The sequence below is a fragment of the Micropterus salmoides genome, unplaced genomic scaffold (assembly GCF_014851395.1).
Source record: "Micropterus salmoides isolate LMB-PRFRI ecotype aquatic unplaced genomic scaffold, ASM1485139v1 Ms_hic_scaffold_9, whole genome shotgun sequence".
In the NCBI taxonomy this organism is placed as follows: Eukaryota; Metazoa; Chordata; class Actinopteri; order Centrarchiformes; family Centrarchidae; genus Micropterus; species Micropterus salmoides.
Window position 1 is genome coordinate 30,380,946 of NW_024044681.1, and position 19,765 is coordinate 30,400,710.

Below are 19,765 nucleotides of genomic sequence, written 5' to 3' on the forward strand. Positions count from 1 at the left end.
ATCACTTTGAGTATTTTGGAGACTAAGCTTAAAACTCGAGGTGATTTTGACTCGATTTGTACAATCATGCCCTGTTCTTGAATGTTTATACCCTACCTATACGTTTGTTGCAGTCCTGCTTTACTTTTTACGTAAAATACAGTGTGATTTGTCAAATGTGCCTTATAAAGAGCGCTATGATCTTTCTGTTTCTGACTCACACTTCACACCCTCTTTTGCAACTTTCCTTCACTCCCCCAGATAAGTTCTCGGGCTGTGGGGAAGACCTGAAACCTACCAGCCTAATGAGGAAGAGCCCTTCTCTAGAGTCTGTGATCAAACCCCCCGCCTCCTTCAGCAGCCACGCAGCATCAATCAGCTACCACCGAGGCAACAGCAAGCTCAGGTGGGCTTACCCAAATTATTTTTTTCTGATGATTCACTGTGACTTACAGTAAAAACTGTTTCACATCTACGTTTGTGTGAACCAGAATTTCTCCCTTAAGATCCTTGGTAACAGGTTTTGGTGTTAATGTAACGGTTACTTAGTAATCTTGTAGGCTTTTTAAATAACAACATATTGTACTGAAAATCTGTATGAAATATATAAGTCCCAGCTTAAAGACTTTGAACCCTGCACAACCTTTATTGCCGAGACTGTTGATGTGACACAGATGGCTTTAACACAGTACACAGAGAGTTCGCTTATCAGAAAAGGAAGAGAGGCCGATGATAAACAAACATGCTTTCATCTTCTGACATCTGACATTACGGGCTGCCATTTTCCCGTACAGGCTACCTCTTTCGCAAAAGTGACTCCATGGTCAACTACAACTGCCCAAGTTACATTTGAGATGACTCAGTGTTTGAGTTTACATTGACGTGTTTTCACAGTGAAGCAGTAAAGTTCATTGAAGCAGTCAAATACTTGGGCGTCAAAGTGGAACGCCCTCAGCATAAACCATCCAAAACAAATGTCCAAAACTTGTCTATCCAGCCTCACCTCTACTTCCCCTGGGATGATAATATTATTGAGCGTCCTGCTCTTCACCATCTGTCTTTTTCAAAGATCACAAACAATCATAAAGATAACTGTTTTTTCCTCCCCCAGCTGATCTGTAGCTGATCTTTTCTTCAGCATGTAACTTTCTCTCTCTGTCTGCTCTCACATATTAACCTATTTGTACATGATCAATGTAAATGTCACTATATTGCAGTCCTTCACGCAGCAGGACAGCAGCAGCAGCAGATCAGTCGCACTACATTCCTGTGTTTGGGATGATTTTAGGATTATGATATATCACTGCTGATAAATGATAAATCTTTGCTTCTGCAGTATTTGCTTGGAGAGGATGGTGCCGCCTCTGGCCTTTCTGTGACTCAGACAGAGAAATAATGAATTTAACAGCAGAGCTGCTGTGACGTGTGAAATGTTTACCATGCTCAGAGCAATGACCGTGTCTTGTGGTCTTCCCATGGCCTCAGCTCCAGCACAAACCCCAGGGAGCAGCCCCTCTGAATAATACTGCAAATAGGCATTTAACCAGTCTGTGGTACCACTTGTTACTCATATTTTTTAATAATGGTGTGAGTATACTGTATATAAACATTTGAGCAAGAGCCCATGGAGGTAGAATGGCAAAATTACTAAAGCTAAAGCTTAATATCCCACACTTAAAGGCAGACTTAATTCTCTGAGCTGTATATAGTTGGCTTCACTCCAGAGTAATCTTGAGCCAACTCTGAACTCTAACACAAATATACTGAACTGCAAAGAATCTTCGATGATAATACAATAGAGAGGAAACCTTTGGAAATTAGATAAACTATGTAAAGGAGTATCAAAGCATTGTACAAATGGATCATTTTAATTTGTTAATACTAGAATGTATGTTCTTTTTCTCTATCATGGTGCATACTATAGTATACCATTTTAAGCTATAGAGTTAATATTAATGCTACACATATATGATTATTAGGACACTGTGATCTTGTATAAAATTAGAGCATAATTTAGTTTACCTAATGGTCTCATTATCATCATTTGAGGCACCATATTTATGATGCGCCATTAAGCACAAATAACTTGACACATTGGTTCCATTATATGGTGGTTTTCAGCCTTTTCCCTCTGCAGTGTCAACAGGACTGTTAACCTTTTTAACTTTCCTAAACTAAATAACAATATTTACAAAATAGTAATGAGTAAAGTCCCTGAAGAGCCCCTACCAGACATCTGGACATGTTGTTTTTATATCAGGGCCTCTTATGAACTAGCTAGGATTTTTTTCTGGAAATGTTTACTTAATTGAACACTGTCTCTACTGTCCCCTGTAACTAACCTCCCCCCCCCCCCCCCCCCCCCCTCTGTGATTGCGGTTCGTGTTTCCCTGGTGACAGTGTGGAAAGAAAGGACCCCTTGGCTGCACTGGCGCGGGAGTACGGGGGATCTAAGAGAAACGCTCTACTGAAGTGGTGCCAGAAGAAAACAGAAGGCTATCCGGTAGGGATCACAGGGCAGAGACCTTGCTCAAATACAAGATGGGCTCCATTCACTTTCACGCCCTGCTTTTCTCTGCATCTTTGTCAGGCAGTTTTATTTTAGTCTCACACTCCTCGGGTTTTCATTTAAAAGTAAGATGACAGCCCACCGCCCTCCCTTTATATTGCATGAATACAGTATTGGTCTGCCTATGCCCTCGGGTTTGGTAGTTATTTCATTTTTTTCAGCCATCACTGAGGTATAGTGGCACATTACTGTGTTTGCAGACACACCATTCACCCACCTGTCATCTCAATGGGTGATATGAAGTCACTGTGGCACAGAGGTAATGGAAACAATGAAGCAAAGCATGTTATGTGTTCTACAGTCACGCTGGATTTATACATGTGTGTATTTATATACCCCCCTTGTGTTATGCATGTCCATTTGTTTATGCATTGTTATTGTGTTGTCCCATCTGTGTTCCCTGTCCATGTAGCCAAGAGCAGACAATCACCTGGCTTAGCTGCTCCCCTAATACCAACTTTAAGGAGCACATTAAACACAGTGGGATTAGAGATTTGCCCATGTAATCATCATGTTTGTGTGCCAGCAAGCCGGCTAGTTAATGCTAAAACCCTCACCACCAGGCAGACTTGTCCCAGCCTGCAAACTCTAGCCTAATAGAAGATTAATTATAGTTATAAATATAAATTGTTGTCCAGGGTGAGTCAAATAGCATGTACCTCTGGCTTGACCAAGTATGAAAAGGCACAGGTGATGATAACTGTGAAAAACAGACCCTGCTTTCCCAGTGATTAATGGACTAAATAATTAGAATGAGTTCAGATTAATAATCAATAGTAAGCGCAAAGGCGCCTAATGTACTTTGTGTCTTCCTCCCTTCATCCAAGGTTGGGTGGTCACAAGCTGCGTGTGCTGGTAAACACACACAGCAGATTCTCTGTGATGGCAATATCTGAGCGGATGAGATAAAACTGATGCTGAGCAACACACAGTCTGATGATCCCGCTGATATGATGCTGTATCTCTATACAGGCTCAAATTGTTTGGATTCACATTCCTTTGTTTGATATGGATGTTTGGGCAGCAGTAGACACCAGCTTGTAATGGAAGGTCACTGGTCCAATATCCACCACCAACTGGGAGATTAAGAAAAAGGTTTATTTTAGAACTAGTAGGGCAAATATTTCCAGTATACAAATTCAAGTTTATAAAAACGCGTTTTTAAAGGGGATTAAAAGGCTAAACAAAGTCAAGCAGTCTGATGTCTTCAGGCAGTTTAGCCTCATGGGACGACCAAACACCCTTCCTGCTGTGTAAGCTACCCTGAGTTAGAGCACCAGCTAAAGGCTTACAGTCAGTGGTGGAAGAAATACTCAGATTCTTTACTTAAGTAAAAGTAGTAATACCATAAGGTAAAAATATTCTGTTACAAGTGATAGTCCTGCATTTGGAATTTTTCTTTTTAATGTTATATTATCATATATTATAGGGCTACACCTAATGTAGTGAATTAAGCAATTTTTATTTATTAGGTAACTAATAATATTTAATTTACTATGATATAAAACAGAGAAAAGCAGAAAGTCCTCACATTTGAGAAAGATAATTATTGATTATTGGATTATCAAGATTGTTGACAATTCATTTTCTGTTGGTTGATTGATCAATGTTATTATTGATTCTTTGTGTAAGCAGCATTTTAAGGTTGCAGCTGGTCATGGTGTAGCTATTTTGAACTCCTTTATGACCTATTGGGTATAGTTTAATGTAAAAACATGTTTCATATTTTTAGATTTAATTTGTCCATCACATGTTTTGTATGCAAAATCTTACTCTTCAAAGATAATACTAACTATGGCTCTTAAATAAATGTAGGGAAGCAAAAAGTACAATATTTCTCTCTGAAATGTAGTGGAGTAGAAGTATGAAGTAGCATCAAAATACTCATGTGAAGTACAAGTTGGTCATCATTAGTATAGTACATGTGCTTATTTATGTTCCACAAACACATTGCTTGGACTTAAATGGACTCTTGTTAAATAGTAACCCAAATGGAATTGCAGATCTCAGTTCAGTTCAGGACAGTTGGATCCAGCAACATGAAACCCTTAATCAAGCCTCATTCCCATATAACTATGGAACCTATGATCCCTCTCACAAAGAGCTTAGCAATACAGTGTGATTATTTGCAAGTATCAGGAATGCAGTAAGAAGATTTCAGTCTGTGGCATAATCAGTCCCCTCCTGGAGTAACTGTTCTTGATTCGAGCTGTGAGCCTCTGTGTTAGTGCATTTTCTCCACTATGTTCCATGTGCCATGTGCCATGTGCCCGGCCTGTAATTTGATTCATTCACAGACTATTAGGCTGTTAACCTTAAAATGTCTATTTTTGGACAGGTGTGACTGACCTTTGCTCTATTACCTTAAGGGCGTTTGATCATGATGCATAGCTGTCTATCTGATGAATATCTGAACTGCTGTTTCTTATATCTGTAACAGTGTCTTTAAATATGTCCATCAAACCAGGTTTCCAAGAAACTCCTAGTCAGACTGATTTCCCAAATCTAATCAAATGAATTATTTCTTTTACATTTGGCTTTTAATTTCAGTTTCTCAGCAGACATAAATACGAGAACAGCTGTTATTTGCATCTTGAACTTTTTTTTTGTGAATTCCACTCCCTACCGGAGGGATATCTGTTTTCTATATGCATGGATATGTACTGTATGTTTGTGTGTAATGTTTGGTCATCAGTATATGTGACCACAGGGCCCCGCTTGAGTCTCATGGTGAGCTGAGGGAAAAGGTTACTGTCAAGAGGATGTGTTGAACTTCACGTGTCTGGAGAAAGGTCAGGCTGTTATGAAGCCTCAGTCCACATGGAAGCCAATAATTAGAGCCTAATGTCCGGAGACGGACTGATCTGTCACACAGTTTCTAGCTCCAGGACAGCAAAGGCACAGAGACCACGACAATCACCCGAAATACAACCACATCCAGGTTGCCTGCTTTGTCTTTCTTTCTCTCTGTCATGCTTGTTTTCTGCTCTGATAAAGGTTAGTGAGGTTTAGTTTTATCAATACATCCGCATGCACTTTGTGGTTCCTCTCTTCTCTGCTGTGGGCTAAGGTCAAAGAGATAATAACTCAACATTAATTGGCTCTTTAGTATAAGAGTTGCCCAGTTGTAATTTATGCTTCAGGATGCATAATTAACGGTCACTTTGAAGAGGCAGCTTTGACAGTCACCATTCACTTTCCATCCTCTCTCGGTTTCTAAACAGTGGAGTCAGGTAACCGGCTCTTATATCATGCTCATTTGCCAGCGCGGAGCCAGAAAAGCTGCTGTGTGAGATTTAGACAATGCTGATGGGAGGGTCAGCCCCGTGCCAATTTTGATTACAGTCCTATTGTTGGCAACCTCTTTGGTCAAACAGCAGTCTAATTAAAGTGAAATAGAAAACGGGAGCTATTGGAAGCACGCCGGGAGATTATTTGATGCTTAGGTGCAAATAGCTGCTGAGGGCACACTCAATTAAATTAAATTAAATTCAAATTAGCTTTATTGGCATGAATGTGTAATAACAATATTGCCAAAGCATCATACATACAACATAAGAACAATCAGCCCCATACATTTCATTAAACAAGTAATTAAAGCGTAAAGTAATCAAAGTAGCCAGCTCTGTCTGTGGCGACCCTTTTCTATGGCCAGGCTGTGTTCACTCAGTCTGTATGTTGTCAACATTTTTCTTAGTTTGGGACATTTTATTGTAATTTGCCAGTGTGAATTCTCTTTTTAGGGTCAGATAACATTGTAATTTACTTTGTGTTTTGGTTGTTTCTTTCCAGTATTCAATATATTTTTCTTTCTGCTTGCTGATAATTTGGTTCGGACTGCTTGAGTTGGTGTTGCTGTCCTGAGGCTGTTGGGGACTTGTTACTGCAGAGAGCCTCAGGACCAGCTGGCTGAGGGGACTCTTCTCTGGTTTCAGCTCCTGGTATGTTAGGGCTTTGTGATGATATGTCTCGGGGTTAACTGATTTTAAGTGACTGTAAAATTTAAGTGATCTTTTCTGTATTTTTAGTAAGAGGAGGTATTGGCCGAGCTCTGCTCTGCACAGGTTATTTGGTGTTTTTCTCCGCACCTGCAGGATGCTCTTACAGAACTCAGTATGGAAAGATTCTATTTGTTTTGTCCCATTTGTCAAAAGTTTTTGCCCCCCAGATTTCGCTACCATATAGAATTATTGGTTCTAGTACAAATTGGAAAATTTGAAGCCAGATTTCAATTGGAATATAGATTTTAATGTTTCTTTTTATTGCATAGCTGTCCTTGCTTTGTCCCTCAGATCTTTCACAGCCATGTTGAAGTTCCCTGTGTATGTAATGTTGAGGCCAAGGTAAGTGTAGTTTTTTGTGTGTTGTAACTTAGTGGTGTCTAAATACAAATTGTGTGTAACCTGATTTCTGTATTGTTTCTGAAAATCATTATCATAGTCTTTGCTGTGTTTACTGTCAGGGCCCAGGTCTGACAGAATCTCTGAAGGAGGTTAAGGTGCTGCTGCAAACTTTCTTTAGAAGGTGAGAGTAACACTAAGTCATCTGCATACAGCAGACCTCTGATCTCTGTGTCGTTCAGGAGGAGGCCAGGTGCCGTGGAACTCTCTAATTGGTTTGCTAATTCATTGATATATAGATTGAAGAGAATTGGACTGAGATTGCATCCCTGCCTCACTCCCCGGCCCTGGGAGAAGTACGCTGTTTGTTTGTTTCCAATCTTTATGGCGCATTCATTTTTTGTATACATGTTCTTAATCAAATCATATGTTTTTCCTCCAATGCCACTTTCAAGTAGCCTATAGAAGAGGCCCTCGTGCCAGATGGAATCAAAGGCTTTTTGGAATTCAACAAAACAGGCATATACCTTTCTTTTCTTAATGTTTAATTCTTGATCAATTAGAGTCTGGAGGGTAAATATATGGTCCGTTGTGCGGAAATTTGGCAAAAAAACAATTTGGCATTTATGCAGAATATTGTGGTTATCAACAAAGTTGACAAGTCGTTTATTAATGATGTTGCAGAATATTTTTCCAAGGTTACTGGATACACATATTCCTCTGTAGTTATTTGGGTCATATTTATCTCCAGATTTATGAATTGGGGTTATTAAACCTTTGTTCCAGATGTCTGGAAAAGTTCCAGTTGCTACAATAGTATTGAATAGTTTTAGTATAGCCAATTTTTAATTTTTTTTTTTAATGTCTGAGTATTTGATCATTTTGTTGAGGATTCCATCAATACCACAAGCCTTTTTTCCTTTCAGGGACTGGATGACTTCTGTTAATTCTTGTTCTGTTACAGGGTAATCTAGAGGGTTTTGGTTGTTTTTTATCACCTCCTCCAGAGTTTTCATTTCGTGAATATCTTGTACTGATCATCATTTTTTGTAATATTACTGTATAATTCACTAAAGTGATTAATCCAAGTTTTTCCATCTTGGATCGCCAATTCATCCTGCTGGGTTTTTTTTTAGGTTGTTCCATTTCTCCCAGAACTGGTTGGACTCTAAGGATTCCTCAATTTCACAGAGCTGCTTCTTGCTGTGTAGTTCTTTCTTAGTTTTTAGGGTGTACTTGTATTGTTTCAGAGTGGCCTCATATTGACAGCGTTTTTTGTGGTTATCTGGGTCCCTATGCTTTTCATTTGATAATTTCCTTAAAGTTTTCCTGTGTCAAACCATATGTTATTGGTCCTTTGTTGAAGTTTTGGTTTGGAGGCATTCAAATTAGACAATGAAGCCAAATGATGAAATATTGAATTGATTTTGTCCACAGCAGAATTTACACCAGAATTATTCTGGGGAAATGTTTCAGTTAGAAATAAATGAGTTAAATCATGTATGTTTTGATTTTCCAGTGTCTTTTGGTACGCCCCCATGCTGTCTGGGGTCCATCTGTATGGGTATGTGCTGTTAAACAGTTCACAGGCACTAGGGGCTCCAGACTTAGACTGAGCCCTTTTCAGATAGATGGTGATTTTGCTGTGGTCTGAGAGGGTTGTGAGGGGGCTGACTGTGAAAGCTCTGAGAGACATTTGATCTAGATCTGTAATGAAATAATCTACCGTACTACTGCCAAGAGCTGAGCTGTAAGTGTAGCGACCCAGAGAGTCCCCTCGTAGCCTGCCGTTGACTATGTACAGACCCAGCACAAGGCAGAGCTGTAAAAGCTGCATACCGCTTGTATTAGTAAGCTTGTCAAAGCTCTTTCTAGCACACTCAACCTGTGCGATTATAGCTGGACACAAAGCCTGATGTCACACTCCGCCTGTTTACTGTGATCAATAAAGGGATTACAGAGATGAGTGTTTGTAGTCATTACAAGGAACAGATTTATTAGACCACAGGGTGGGGGGTCGTGTACTACAAGTGAAACGAATGAAGCTTCACCTCATCTTGATTATTGTTTCATACTGGGTAGAATGTGGTTCTGCAAATGCAGGATTTTCTGCTCATTTATTGCAAATAGGTGACAAGGGAAAAAGAAAGCAGTAACCATGGCCTACGTGGCTTAAATCATGCATCCAGCAGATCCACAGGTGTGTGTGTGTGTGTGTGTGTGTGTGTGAGAGAGAGAGAGAGGATGTGATGGTGTGAACATGTGTCTGCCATATGGATCTTGTCTCTTGACGAACTGTGACAGCTAAGACAGCTAGGGAAAGAAAAGGGAAAACATGACAAACATGGAATGCAAACACAAACTCACACACACACAAGAGTAAGATGGCCGTGCTATCTCCATGGAGAGGAGCTCTTGAAGTCCTCAGGGAGATTGTGACTCCATACTAATGCAGAGGTCCTTAGAGCAGTTAAATACCTGACCTGTGTTAAACTCTCAGCTGAGGATGAGATGTGAGTGCAGATATGCTCCATCACACCTCAGATTTGAAATTCTGGGAAGCACAGATCAATCAAGACCTTAAGCTGGCTCTGATTGACTCTGCCCTGTGGGAGAGACTGAAAGGGCCTCTTATAGGAAATTGGTATTCACAAGGGATCCTGTGCACGACACTGGACACAGACTTAAAACACAAGGCCGCTTTTATTATACTTCTGTTAACTGGTTTTCAAGGCCGTTTGTAAGACCTGACTCAAATGAGCATGTTGCTGTACGACCACCCTCGGCCTGTAACTGGATGTTTTGTGTCTTCTCTGTGTGCGTAACTCTTTCCTGCTTTCGTGCAGCTAAAAAGTTTTTATATTGTTTGAATGTACATCGTGGTTGGGCAGCAACTAGACTAGGGATATGCGAGCGCAAAGCAAGCGGGACTATTTTCATATCTAATTTTGAAGTTTTCACTAGCAAAATCTCATATTTTTTATGTCGAAGCCCTTGGGGTACATTGTAAATCCTTCCACCTTCATTGGACAGTTTCTACTCAGCTGTCTTCTTGTATTCAGAAGCAAAAAAGGCTACTTGTTGTGGTTGCAGTTCTAGTGTTTGGCCATTTTAGTCAATAAGCAAAGGCTTCCTTGAAGTCTGGTCTGTTGGAAAACACTCTAGCCCCTTACTGTATATTTATCAGGCTCTTTGATGTCTTAATTTAGGACCGCTCTGGACACGTTTTTAAACTTTTGTTTTCCTCAATTAACCATAGAAGCCAAACAAAAATAAATATGCTGTTTGTTCAGGATGGGAACAATGAGCAAAGGCTCTGAACATTAGGCTCAGCTGGGCCTGACAGAGCACAGCTCATCCGGCCTCGTCTGGGAAACTCGCACACACATGCCCACACACACATACACACACAGAAAGCCATTGAAGAGACAAGATTGGGACCCCAGGCGAGTGTGGAATGGAGGTCAGACATCGAGAAGGAAAAGAGGGTACGAGTTCAAAGAGTAACCATTACTGTAAGTACTAATAATGTAGGATTGACAGTAATAGTACTGTGAGCGAGATCATCGCTGTAAAATAACAGATTGCAGTTGATCATAGTAGGGGGCTAACTGCAGTTGACACTGAGGTCAATAAATGTGTCATATCGTTTTTTTATTCCTCAAATCACCAAGAATCATAATTTCTAATCAGTATCTGGGTCAATATTGAGTTATTGTTTCCCCTGAAGCAAGGATTACGCTGTGTTCACATACAATGCCAATTTAATCCTCGCAAAGCTTTCCTCGGGCAGGTTTTATTGCTGGACAACTGCTAAGTGTTGACACACAACGCATAACGCAAATAAACACAACCAGCAATTACTACAGCTGTAGGAATCCAAAGTAAACATTTTGCTGTTTAATTGCAATAAACGGATCAAACTGATGCCGAAATAACTACAATATGATGTCGATTTGTTAAACCTATGAATTCATGCTTTGTCAGGTCTGTTAGCAAGTCAGCAGGACAACAACTTTTTTAATGTTTGTTTTCTGAATGGAGTTTGGATCGATCAGGGCTATGCTATGCTAACTGGTTCAATGTAAAGTACAACGATAGCTGGAATAAAGTTACAGACACATATTTTCTGGGTAGTTCAACCTCCTCGCTTTCTTTTCTCCAAGCAATGTCCAGTTTTGTCTGGTTTTTAAATAAATATGAAGTAATAGTCCAACACAGTTCTGGGCACCAACTGATACTAACAACAACAGTGGAACCGGAAATGCACGGAAGCTAGCTGCTGAGAAGCTCCAGTGAAGATAAATCAACATTTTAATCCCAAAAACTAAAGTAAAAACCTAATAGAATAAAAGCACTTGACTCTGAGCTCCTCCCGTGGGTAAACAGCGTAGTTGTCAGATCATCACCCAGACCAACTACGGGTGTTTATTTGTCCAAAACCTGCAACGCTGCCCCAGGCTCTTTCCTCTACACTTCCCCGTAGTTTAGTAGCTCTCCGTCGGCCAGCGGCATGTCACTTCCCTGCTCTGCCTGGTCCTCTTTAAACAACGCTCTGAACACGAATTTCTCGCTCAAGTTGAAAAGCGAGCGAATTCACACGAATTTGCATCTTTGCATTGACTTTGTATGTAATCAAATCACGCAAAACGTTTGATTCGCTTTTAGTGTGAACACACCTTTATACTTTCCGCGAGTACAGGCTTTTGCAGGTAATCCACTGTGTAGTGCTGTTTGTAATCTGTTTTGAGAAATGCACTTACTGTTTTGCAAATGTTAGGGATGGTTTGAGAAACATACCAAAGCGGCTGAGAAAACTGAAACACACGCCATCTCTTATGTTATTATGAGATAGATGAACATTTTCAATCAAAGACAAATCTGTTCTAATCCTCAGTACAGATGGCCGGTTTGCTCTTCTGCCCTATTTGACCTTGTCACTCTCCCCTTCCTTTATCCTGTCCCGTGTGCGGAATAGGTCCATTAAATGCTATGTAGAGGATGGATCTATGGAGAGGGACACCGCCAGCTCCACCCGCTCTGTGACCTTCCCTGTTGTCCTGTCTTTGTCTCCACAGTCCTGTCTGCCTGGGCTTTCAGCCTGTCATTGCTCATGACTATGATTCATTGCAAGGTACATTAGGGCTTTCTCCCCCTTTCTGTCTCTCACTGTCTTTGTCCCTCATTTGTTTTCTCATTGTTGCCTACTCTGCTACTCTCTCTTCGTTCATTGTTGTTTTGTCATCCTCAGGTTGTTTGTCTTCTTGTTGCCCTACTTGTTCAGTGGAGGTGAGGTAGAGAGATTCTGTAACAGGAAACATACTGGAACTAGCTCATCAGTCAGACGATTCTCTCAGGCTTGATGTCTCCTGCTGTCACCCCTTAGTCTGATGGCTTTTTAACAAACTGTATATGTGTGTGTGTATGTATGTATGTGTGTGTGTGTGTGTGTGTGTGTCACATGATCACAGTTATCCTCCATTGCTCCATGACCTCTGGCTGCATCCTTTGTCTGTGGTTAAGAGCTCAATATTGCAATAATGCTGAGAGCATGACAGCAGAGGGGCTTTACTCTGTTACTGGATGTGACACCCATCCAGTAGCATTCACACATGGCAGCAGAGAGCGCACACTTTTCACACATTTAGTTTCCAGCTTCTCCTCTATGAGGACTTGCTGCTTTTTTCTCTTTTTATGTAATTGTAAAATGAATATTTTAAGACAACAACTTGGGGTCTGGGAAATCAATTTATTTTGTGAAAAGTAAAAATATTATTCTGAATAGACCACCTTTCTAGCTGTTATGTTTTGCACTTTTGCAGCGTTTTCTTCAGTAGCTGCAAATGTTTGCTGCCTGCTTTTTGTGACGTCAGTATAATTTATAAGCTTTTTTGTGTTTTCTAAGTGTGCACCATTACAAAGCTGAGCATCGCTGCAGTAGCATGGGGGCCATTCTTTATAATATATATATTCTTATGTGTGATATGTCTGGTCTGCGTTTTGTTTTGTAAAGCCTAACTTGCTTCAGGTTAATTTTAACTCATAATTTCACTATTGATGTTATCACAGATCTTGTCTGTCCACTTGGAGGCAGACCAAAGCAAATGCACACAGATCAACTTGACATTCCCTCTTTTTTTCCTCTGCTCAGTCCTCTCTCTGTACAAGCCACTGCTTCTCTCTCATACTCTCTTTCTCTGAGCCCTAAAAAGCGACGGCTCTGTCTTTTGTGCCGAGAGAGACACTTCCTGTCGCTTGATGCTGTGTTTGCTTTTCTGAGCCGGCTCCCAGAGAGCTGTTGTTGTCCGCTGGTGTTTTAGCATTCATGCCTCTCCCTCTCTTTCTGCCCTGAATGAACCCCCCGCCCCCCGCCACCACCACCCCTTTCCTCTCCCACTCCCAACCTGAACCCTGAGGACATGTTTTCTCCTCAGGCCACCTCAACAGCCAGGCACACAATTTAATTCAAAAGAGGCTTTATTGGCATGACCATATTGAAACACAGTACCTCCAAAGAACATTGCACAATATAATATATTTCAGGGAAAAGTACCATGCCATGCAAAATTTTGTGATGCAAATGGCAAGAACATGAAACTGAAAACAACTAATGGATATCAACAAGTATATGAAAAAAATAATAATTATAATAACTGTGTGTGTGTGAGTGCCTGTCCTATACTATCATATTAGCTTATTTGTTATTGCCTATCTTGGTCTCTGAGTCTGGAGGGGGTCTGACTAATCGCCTCTATCTATCACTCCCTCTGTGTGTGTGAGTCTGCACGTGCTAGACACACACACACACACACACACACACACACACACACACACACACACACACACACACACACAGTGCTAACAGTGCTGCTGCTGAGCCAGCTGAGAGAGAGAAGGGGAGAGTTATGAGAGGAATGTGGGCTGACATGACTGCTCAGGTCTACCCTTCAGACATAATGGACACGCTGTAATGGATGGAGAAGAGACCTGTGCATCCAAAGACCCTTTTAGACTCATCTTATACCATCAAAGCCTATGGATGGAAGTGAGATTACCTAAATGTTATCTGTAGAAAAGAGATCACTCTTGGACTCTTAGTACATGCTGAGGAGTAGCAAAGTGGTTATTAAAGAAAATAATGATAGGGATAATTGTAATGATATATGTCTATTTTGATTCTTTTGGTGATTGTTTCACTTACAGTGATCATAGGTTAATGTGACTGATTACGGGTAAGGAATTCTTGATATTTCATGACAAATGACGAACAGTGAACGTGAACAAAGCTTGAGCCCAGGACTGAGCCTGTTTAGCTTCATTCGGATGAAGCAGCTGCTCCTTCACATCCCATTGTGACCACAAATGCTCTGGGGCATTCCCTGATGACTCAATTTAGGCAACAATAATTGGCTACACTTTTCTAACTAATTTTATTTTGTTTTTTAACAAATCAGGTTTACGGCACATAGATGCTCACTGGCATGCTGTGTCACAGCAAACACAACCCAGGGGATATAATGCTGTTATTTAAGGTACTGACACTCATCTCTAGGGCTTCCAGGGCATTGAAGTGGGCAGTATTGGACAAAGAGAAATCATTTTAAACAGCTTGTGGCACTAGATGAAAAGTCAGGGGGTCACCAAAGTCATTCTAGGATTCATCCTATGATGACCATGAATGTCTATAGGAAATGTCATGGCATGACTTTTTCCTTTTGAGGCAGGACTTGTTTCAGTTCCACAGTTGCCTTTTCTCCTACAGCTTGTCAGCCTCTCACCTTCAAACTATGTCGAGTTTTAAGATGAGGTAATTGCCAGCCATAAGGCGAAACCAGACGAGTGAAAGATATCAGAAATAACACACCTGTCAACAGTTCTTAGGAACTCATGATATTCATCACTGGTGTTACCTGGCGTGTATGGATCAGTTACTTTTATTTATAGTATGAAAATCAGCAGAGCTCTGTAAGTAACTGGCTTAGAGCAACAGTAAACAAACTCATGTCTGCAGGTCTAATCTTTAGCATCTCACTAGAACGAATGCTGTGTGTACAGACACAAAGATGTACCGAAAGATAATTAATCCCAAACAATAACAAAAAAAAAGAAATCTATTCCCCTTTTTAGGAAGCTGAACTTTCTTCTTGTATGATATCTTTTTGCTTCCAGTAGTACAGTGTTTTTTTATTATATGTAAATTATATGTAAAACACGTGTAGAAATGGAACAACCCAAGCAGAATCTGGTGTCTTGTCTGTGCGTTGAGTGCGGATACATACTTGGCAGTGAATATTTTAGGTTATTATGTTTTCTACATGCATTGAAACATGGCATATAGCCTCATACGGTGCAGTATGTGGTCAGGAAGGAAGGTAGGCAGGTCTTAAAGACAAAAGGTGGGACACTGCGCTCTGGTGCTGATGAGAGAGAGGGGCACATTTAAGTCTCTATGTCTGGCCTATGGTGGCCTAGTGCGGATCGTCCGTGCTGTCAGGAGGTGGCACGAGGGGAGATGTCCATTCTTGTTAGATATTTGAACATCTGCAGTCCGGTATGCCAACACTGCACTGACTGGTAGTAAGTCGTCACCCTGTCACTGACAATCACTGATACCAAAGACACACACAGTGATTACACACAAAACAAAAGCAACCCACAGCCATAATACATAAAAATACCCTGCCATGTCTAGATCATTACGTTATATCTTTATCAATCATATCATATGATTGCTCCAAAGGAAATGATGATCTCATTTCAACACCATATGATGTAAGTTTTTTGTTATAAAAACAGATGTGAAATGTGAGTTTTAACTAGATACTTTTTTTTGTGAAATAACGAGAACATTAGTATTATAACAAGAACATTTTCTTGGAAAAAAAACTTTTGGTATCTAGTAATAACAAGAAAAAATGTCATAATAAACAAAATGTAAACATGTCTGCTTTTAGGGCCCTTTGAGTATTTCCACCTGGATCAGAATACTCTAACTTTCCCAGGTTCGGTGTGTCAATGGGAATATATGGGAATAGTATAGGAGGAGTATGGTGGCCTATTATGTCCCACCCATGACTCTGGAAAGTCTCCCTAGCTATTAGCCCCATTCCTAAAGCTCACGAGTGGGATAACAGAGGAAGACACCGGAAATAACTTCTAATCTATCCAACGGGGAGCCTGCAACGGCAAACAATGGCCCGGAGGAAGTATTTCCTCTGAACTCAATATTGTTATCAGAACCTGAATACCCTGTAAATGGTGTATGAGCTGACGATGCTCTGTGAATCGCACACACACACAAAAACACAACAGACTGGACGTGCATAGCAGCACGTCTGTCACCCAGAGGAGACAGTAGAAGATCCTTCGAAGGAAACACAATCAGGCATAATTGGACTCTGAAAGACCCAGAACAACAAATAGCATTACATTTTAATTTTCATGTTGTTTCCTGTGGTTCTATGACTTAATGGCGCTTTTCATGGCCTGTTCATATTGTTAAGAGGTTATTAAGTCTACAACCCAAATTATGAGCACTCTAAGCTCTAAGCTCATTATCATTGTGTGACTTCGGCTTATTTGTGACTTCTATGTTTTTTTTCTTTGCCCTCCTCTCATTTTCTCTGTCTACAGAATATTGATGTGACCAACTTCAGCAGCAGTTGGAGTGATGGCCTGGCTTTCTGTGCCCTCTTGCACACATATCTGCCCGCCCACATCCCATACCAGGAACTCATCAGTCAAGATAAGGTAGGACACTACAGGAAGACAATACACGCATGCACGCACGCACACACGCACGGGCTCACTTGCATACTTGGTGTCAGTCATCGCTGGTTCATGACGTACAGATACCTCACTTGCACTGGCACAAATGGACCACATGTTTTTACTTGTTTATTGTGAGAGAGAAATGTTAATAGATTATATTATATTTATCAATTTAAAAGATTCTAAGTGAATGAACAGAAGAAAAATCAAATCAATATTTGCCATGACCGCTCTTTAAAACAGCATCAATTCTTTTAGGTACACTTGCACAAAGTTTTTGAAGGAACTCGACAGGTAGGTTGGCCCAAACATCTTGGAGAACTACTGTGGATTTAGGCAGCCTCGCGTGCTTCTTCATGTAAGCCCAGACAGACTTGATGATCAGTGGGGGCCGTACCATCACTTCCAGGACTGGTAATGTTTACCAGTATGTGACGTCTTTTCATTGAGCCCCTCTTGGAATGGTGGACCATAATGTTGTTTACTTAGTTCAGACGTACAAACCGGTCCTGAAGAGGCACAAGGCGGAATGAAGATTTGTTCCAATCCGGACAGAGGAGTCTGTTCATTGTCTCCTAGCACTGATTGGGACGTGTTCAGAAATGCCTGTGTGGATTTAAATGAACTGACGGAAACTGTGTCTTCCTGTATATCCTTTTGTGAGGAGATGATCATCCGCTGGAAATCCATTATTCAAATAATAAAGCTTGGGTCAAAAACATAATCAAAAACATTGGCTTCAATCAGGGGGCCATGATACAGCACAGGGTACTCTCTAAACAGGTGAAGAAGGAACTCAAGCATGCCAAGTGCACATATAGAGACAAAGTGGAGGTCGGGTTCTGAAGAACGTTGCTGTGCAAGTGTTCCTGTGCCTAAAGCTGATGATACACGGGGCAACTTTTTGATCAATGTTGCTGGGCAATCTTGCTGGTGGCAAGTCCGACTATGTTTTGAACAGATAGTGGCGGGGCGGGGCAAGTGGCGGAGTGGTGGGGGAAGGGGATTACGGTAGTAATCTTTACTCATTACCATTGACGGGAACATTGCCCAGCACCATTGCTCTAAAAGTTGCTCCGTGTATCATCAGCTTAAGATTCAAACTCTAAAGACACTCAATGACTTTAGACCAGTGGGACTCACATCTCCAGTTCGCATACAGGCCAGGCAAAGGCATTGATGATGCAACACGGACACTTTTAAACACATTTTTAAAACATCTTGATGGTACCAAGGCCCCTGTTTGTCTACTTTTTATTGACTTCTCTGCTTTTAACGGCATTCAGCCCCGTGCTTTAGCAGACAGGTTGAAGAGCACTCACAACGTACATGCTGCCGTGATTTGCTGGCTGATGGACTTTTTAACAGTGAGGTCACAATGGGTGAGAGTGAATGGTGTTTTTTCAGATGCCTGTTTTTCCTCTACTGGATCCCCCCAGGGCTGCATCCTCTCCCCTCTTTTATTTGTTTTATACACAAATGAATGCCAAAGCCATCGTGAAGGGCGCCACATTATTAACTTCACAGATGATTCTGTTATTGTTTCCCTCCTCAGCAGTGATAACTCTGGACATGGTCCCGTAGGGAATGATTTTATTGATTGGTGTAAGTCATCCTTTTTAAACATTAATGTGGCAAAAACAAAAGAGATGTGCATCGATTTCAGGAGAAACCACACTGTCATCTCCCCTGTTGTATTGGACAATCGGGTAGTTAAACTGGTGCATCGGCACAAATACCTTGGGACTGTGATCGACAGCAAACTGCTTTGAGCCCCAGGTTGATGCTTTGTGTAAAAAAGCACATCAGTGCTTGCATTTGCTTCGTGAGCTTCGCTGTTTTAATGTCGACACTGTTATGAAAAATGTTTTATTCCTGATTTTATTGATCAGTTCTCACCTTCTCCTTTATCTGCTGGCATGGGTCACTTTTTGTTAAACAGAAAAATTGCCTGCAAGTGAAGTGTGCGGCAAAATTACTGGTAGACTCTTAAATGACCTCCATGACATGTACAAGGTCAAGCGAGAACAATTGTGGCTGATCCGAGCCATCGGATGATAAATAAGTATCTACCTGTACTGCTCAGCATTGAGGACACTATTCATTCTGACCAAATCATCAACTCCATTTGCAGAAATGCAGTCCCAAACTTGCAAGGAACCTCCACCATGCTTCACTGTTGCCTGCAGACACTCATTCTTGTACATTCTCCAGGCCTTCCGCGAATAACCTGCCTTCAACTACAGCCAAATATTTCAAACTTTGAGCTCCTGCTGTCATTTTTCTGCACCCCAGTTCCTGTTTCCGTGCATAGTTGATTTGCTTGGCCTTGTTTCCATGTTGGAGGTCTGGCTTTTTGGCCGCAAGTCTTCCATGAAGGCCACTTCTGACCAGACTTCTCCGGACAGTAGATCGGTGTACCAGGGTCCCACTGTTCAATCTACACATTGAACTGGTGATCATTAGCACCTGTTTGGTATAATTGATTAATCATACACCTGACGATTTGCCTACAAAATCTCTTTGTGCAAGTGTACCTACAAGAAGTGTTTTGAAGGCAAGGGGTGGACGCACCGAAAATTGACTTGATTTAGATTTTTCTTCTGTTTACTCATTCATTTTGTTAAATATGTATCTATTAACATCTCTATTCCTATTTCACAACATTTTTTCCACACCTGCCTAAAACATTTGCACAGTACTGTATATATGGTCTGTTTACACCAGTACAGTGAGATAGCTCACACATTGCTGTGCAGTAAGTAATGTAGATGACACAGAGCCCCACTTCAGTATTATTATTATTAGTTATTATTTACCAGAGAAGGCAGTAGCATTTACTTTGTGTAGTAAGGTGATTTTTTTTCACAGTGGCCTGGAAGAGCTCACTGTGCCTTAAAGAAAGTATAGCTGCTTTGAACCTGCACTGAATTTCCTCTCTGACTTGTGAGACGAGCAAACAAATTGCAAGTCTCTTGCTGACCTCTCAGTGACGTAGACTTGCAGAATTGCGTCTCCAGAAAACGGCGCACATAAAGCCACAATAAGTTGTGGAAAATGTGAGCCTGTAAACTGTGAAAATGGTCTGCTTATACAGTGTAGGTAT

The 19,765-nt window shown here is 41.0% G+C and overlaps 1 protein-coding gene across 4 annotated transcripts in view; it reads left to right on the forward strand.

Annotated features, from left to right (window-relative positions):
• specc1 (sperm antigen with calponin homology and coiled-coil domains 1) overlaps positions 1-19,765 on the forward strand; it is a 74,717-nt gene that overhangs the window by 46,388 nt on the left and 8,564 nt on the right. For all 4 annotated transcript variants that reach the window (XM_038708309.1, XM_038708311.1, XM_038708310.1 and 1 more), the window contains 3 exons: positions 241-385; positions 2,380-2,482; positions 16,522-16,638. In XM_038708309.1, coding sequence (XP_038564237.1) covers positions 241-385; positions 2,380-2,482; positions 16,522-16,638 — 365 coding nt within the window. The remainder of the gene's footprint in view (positions 1-240; positions 386-2,379; positions 2,483-16,521; positions 16,639-19,765) is intronic.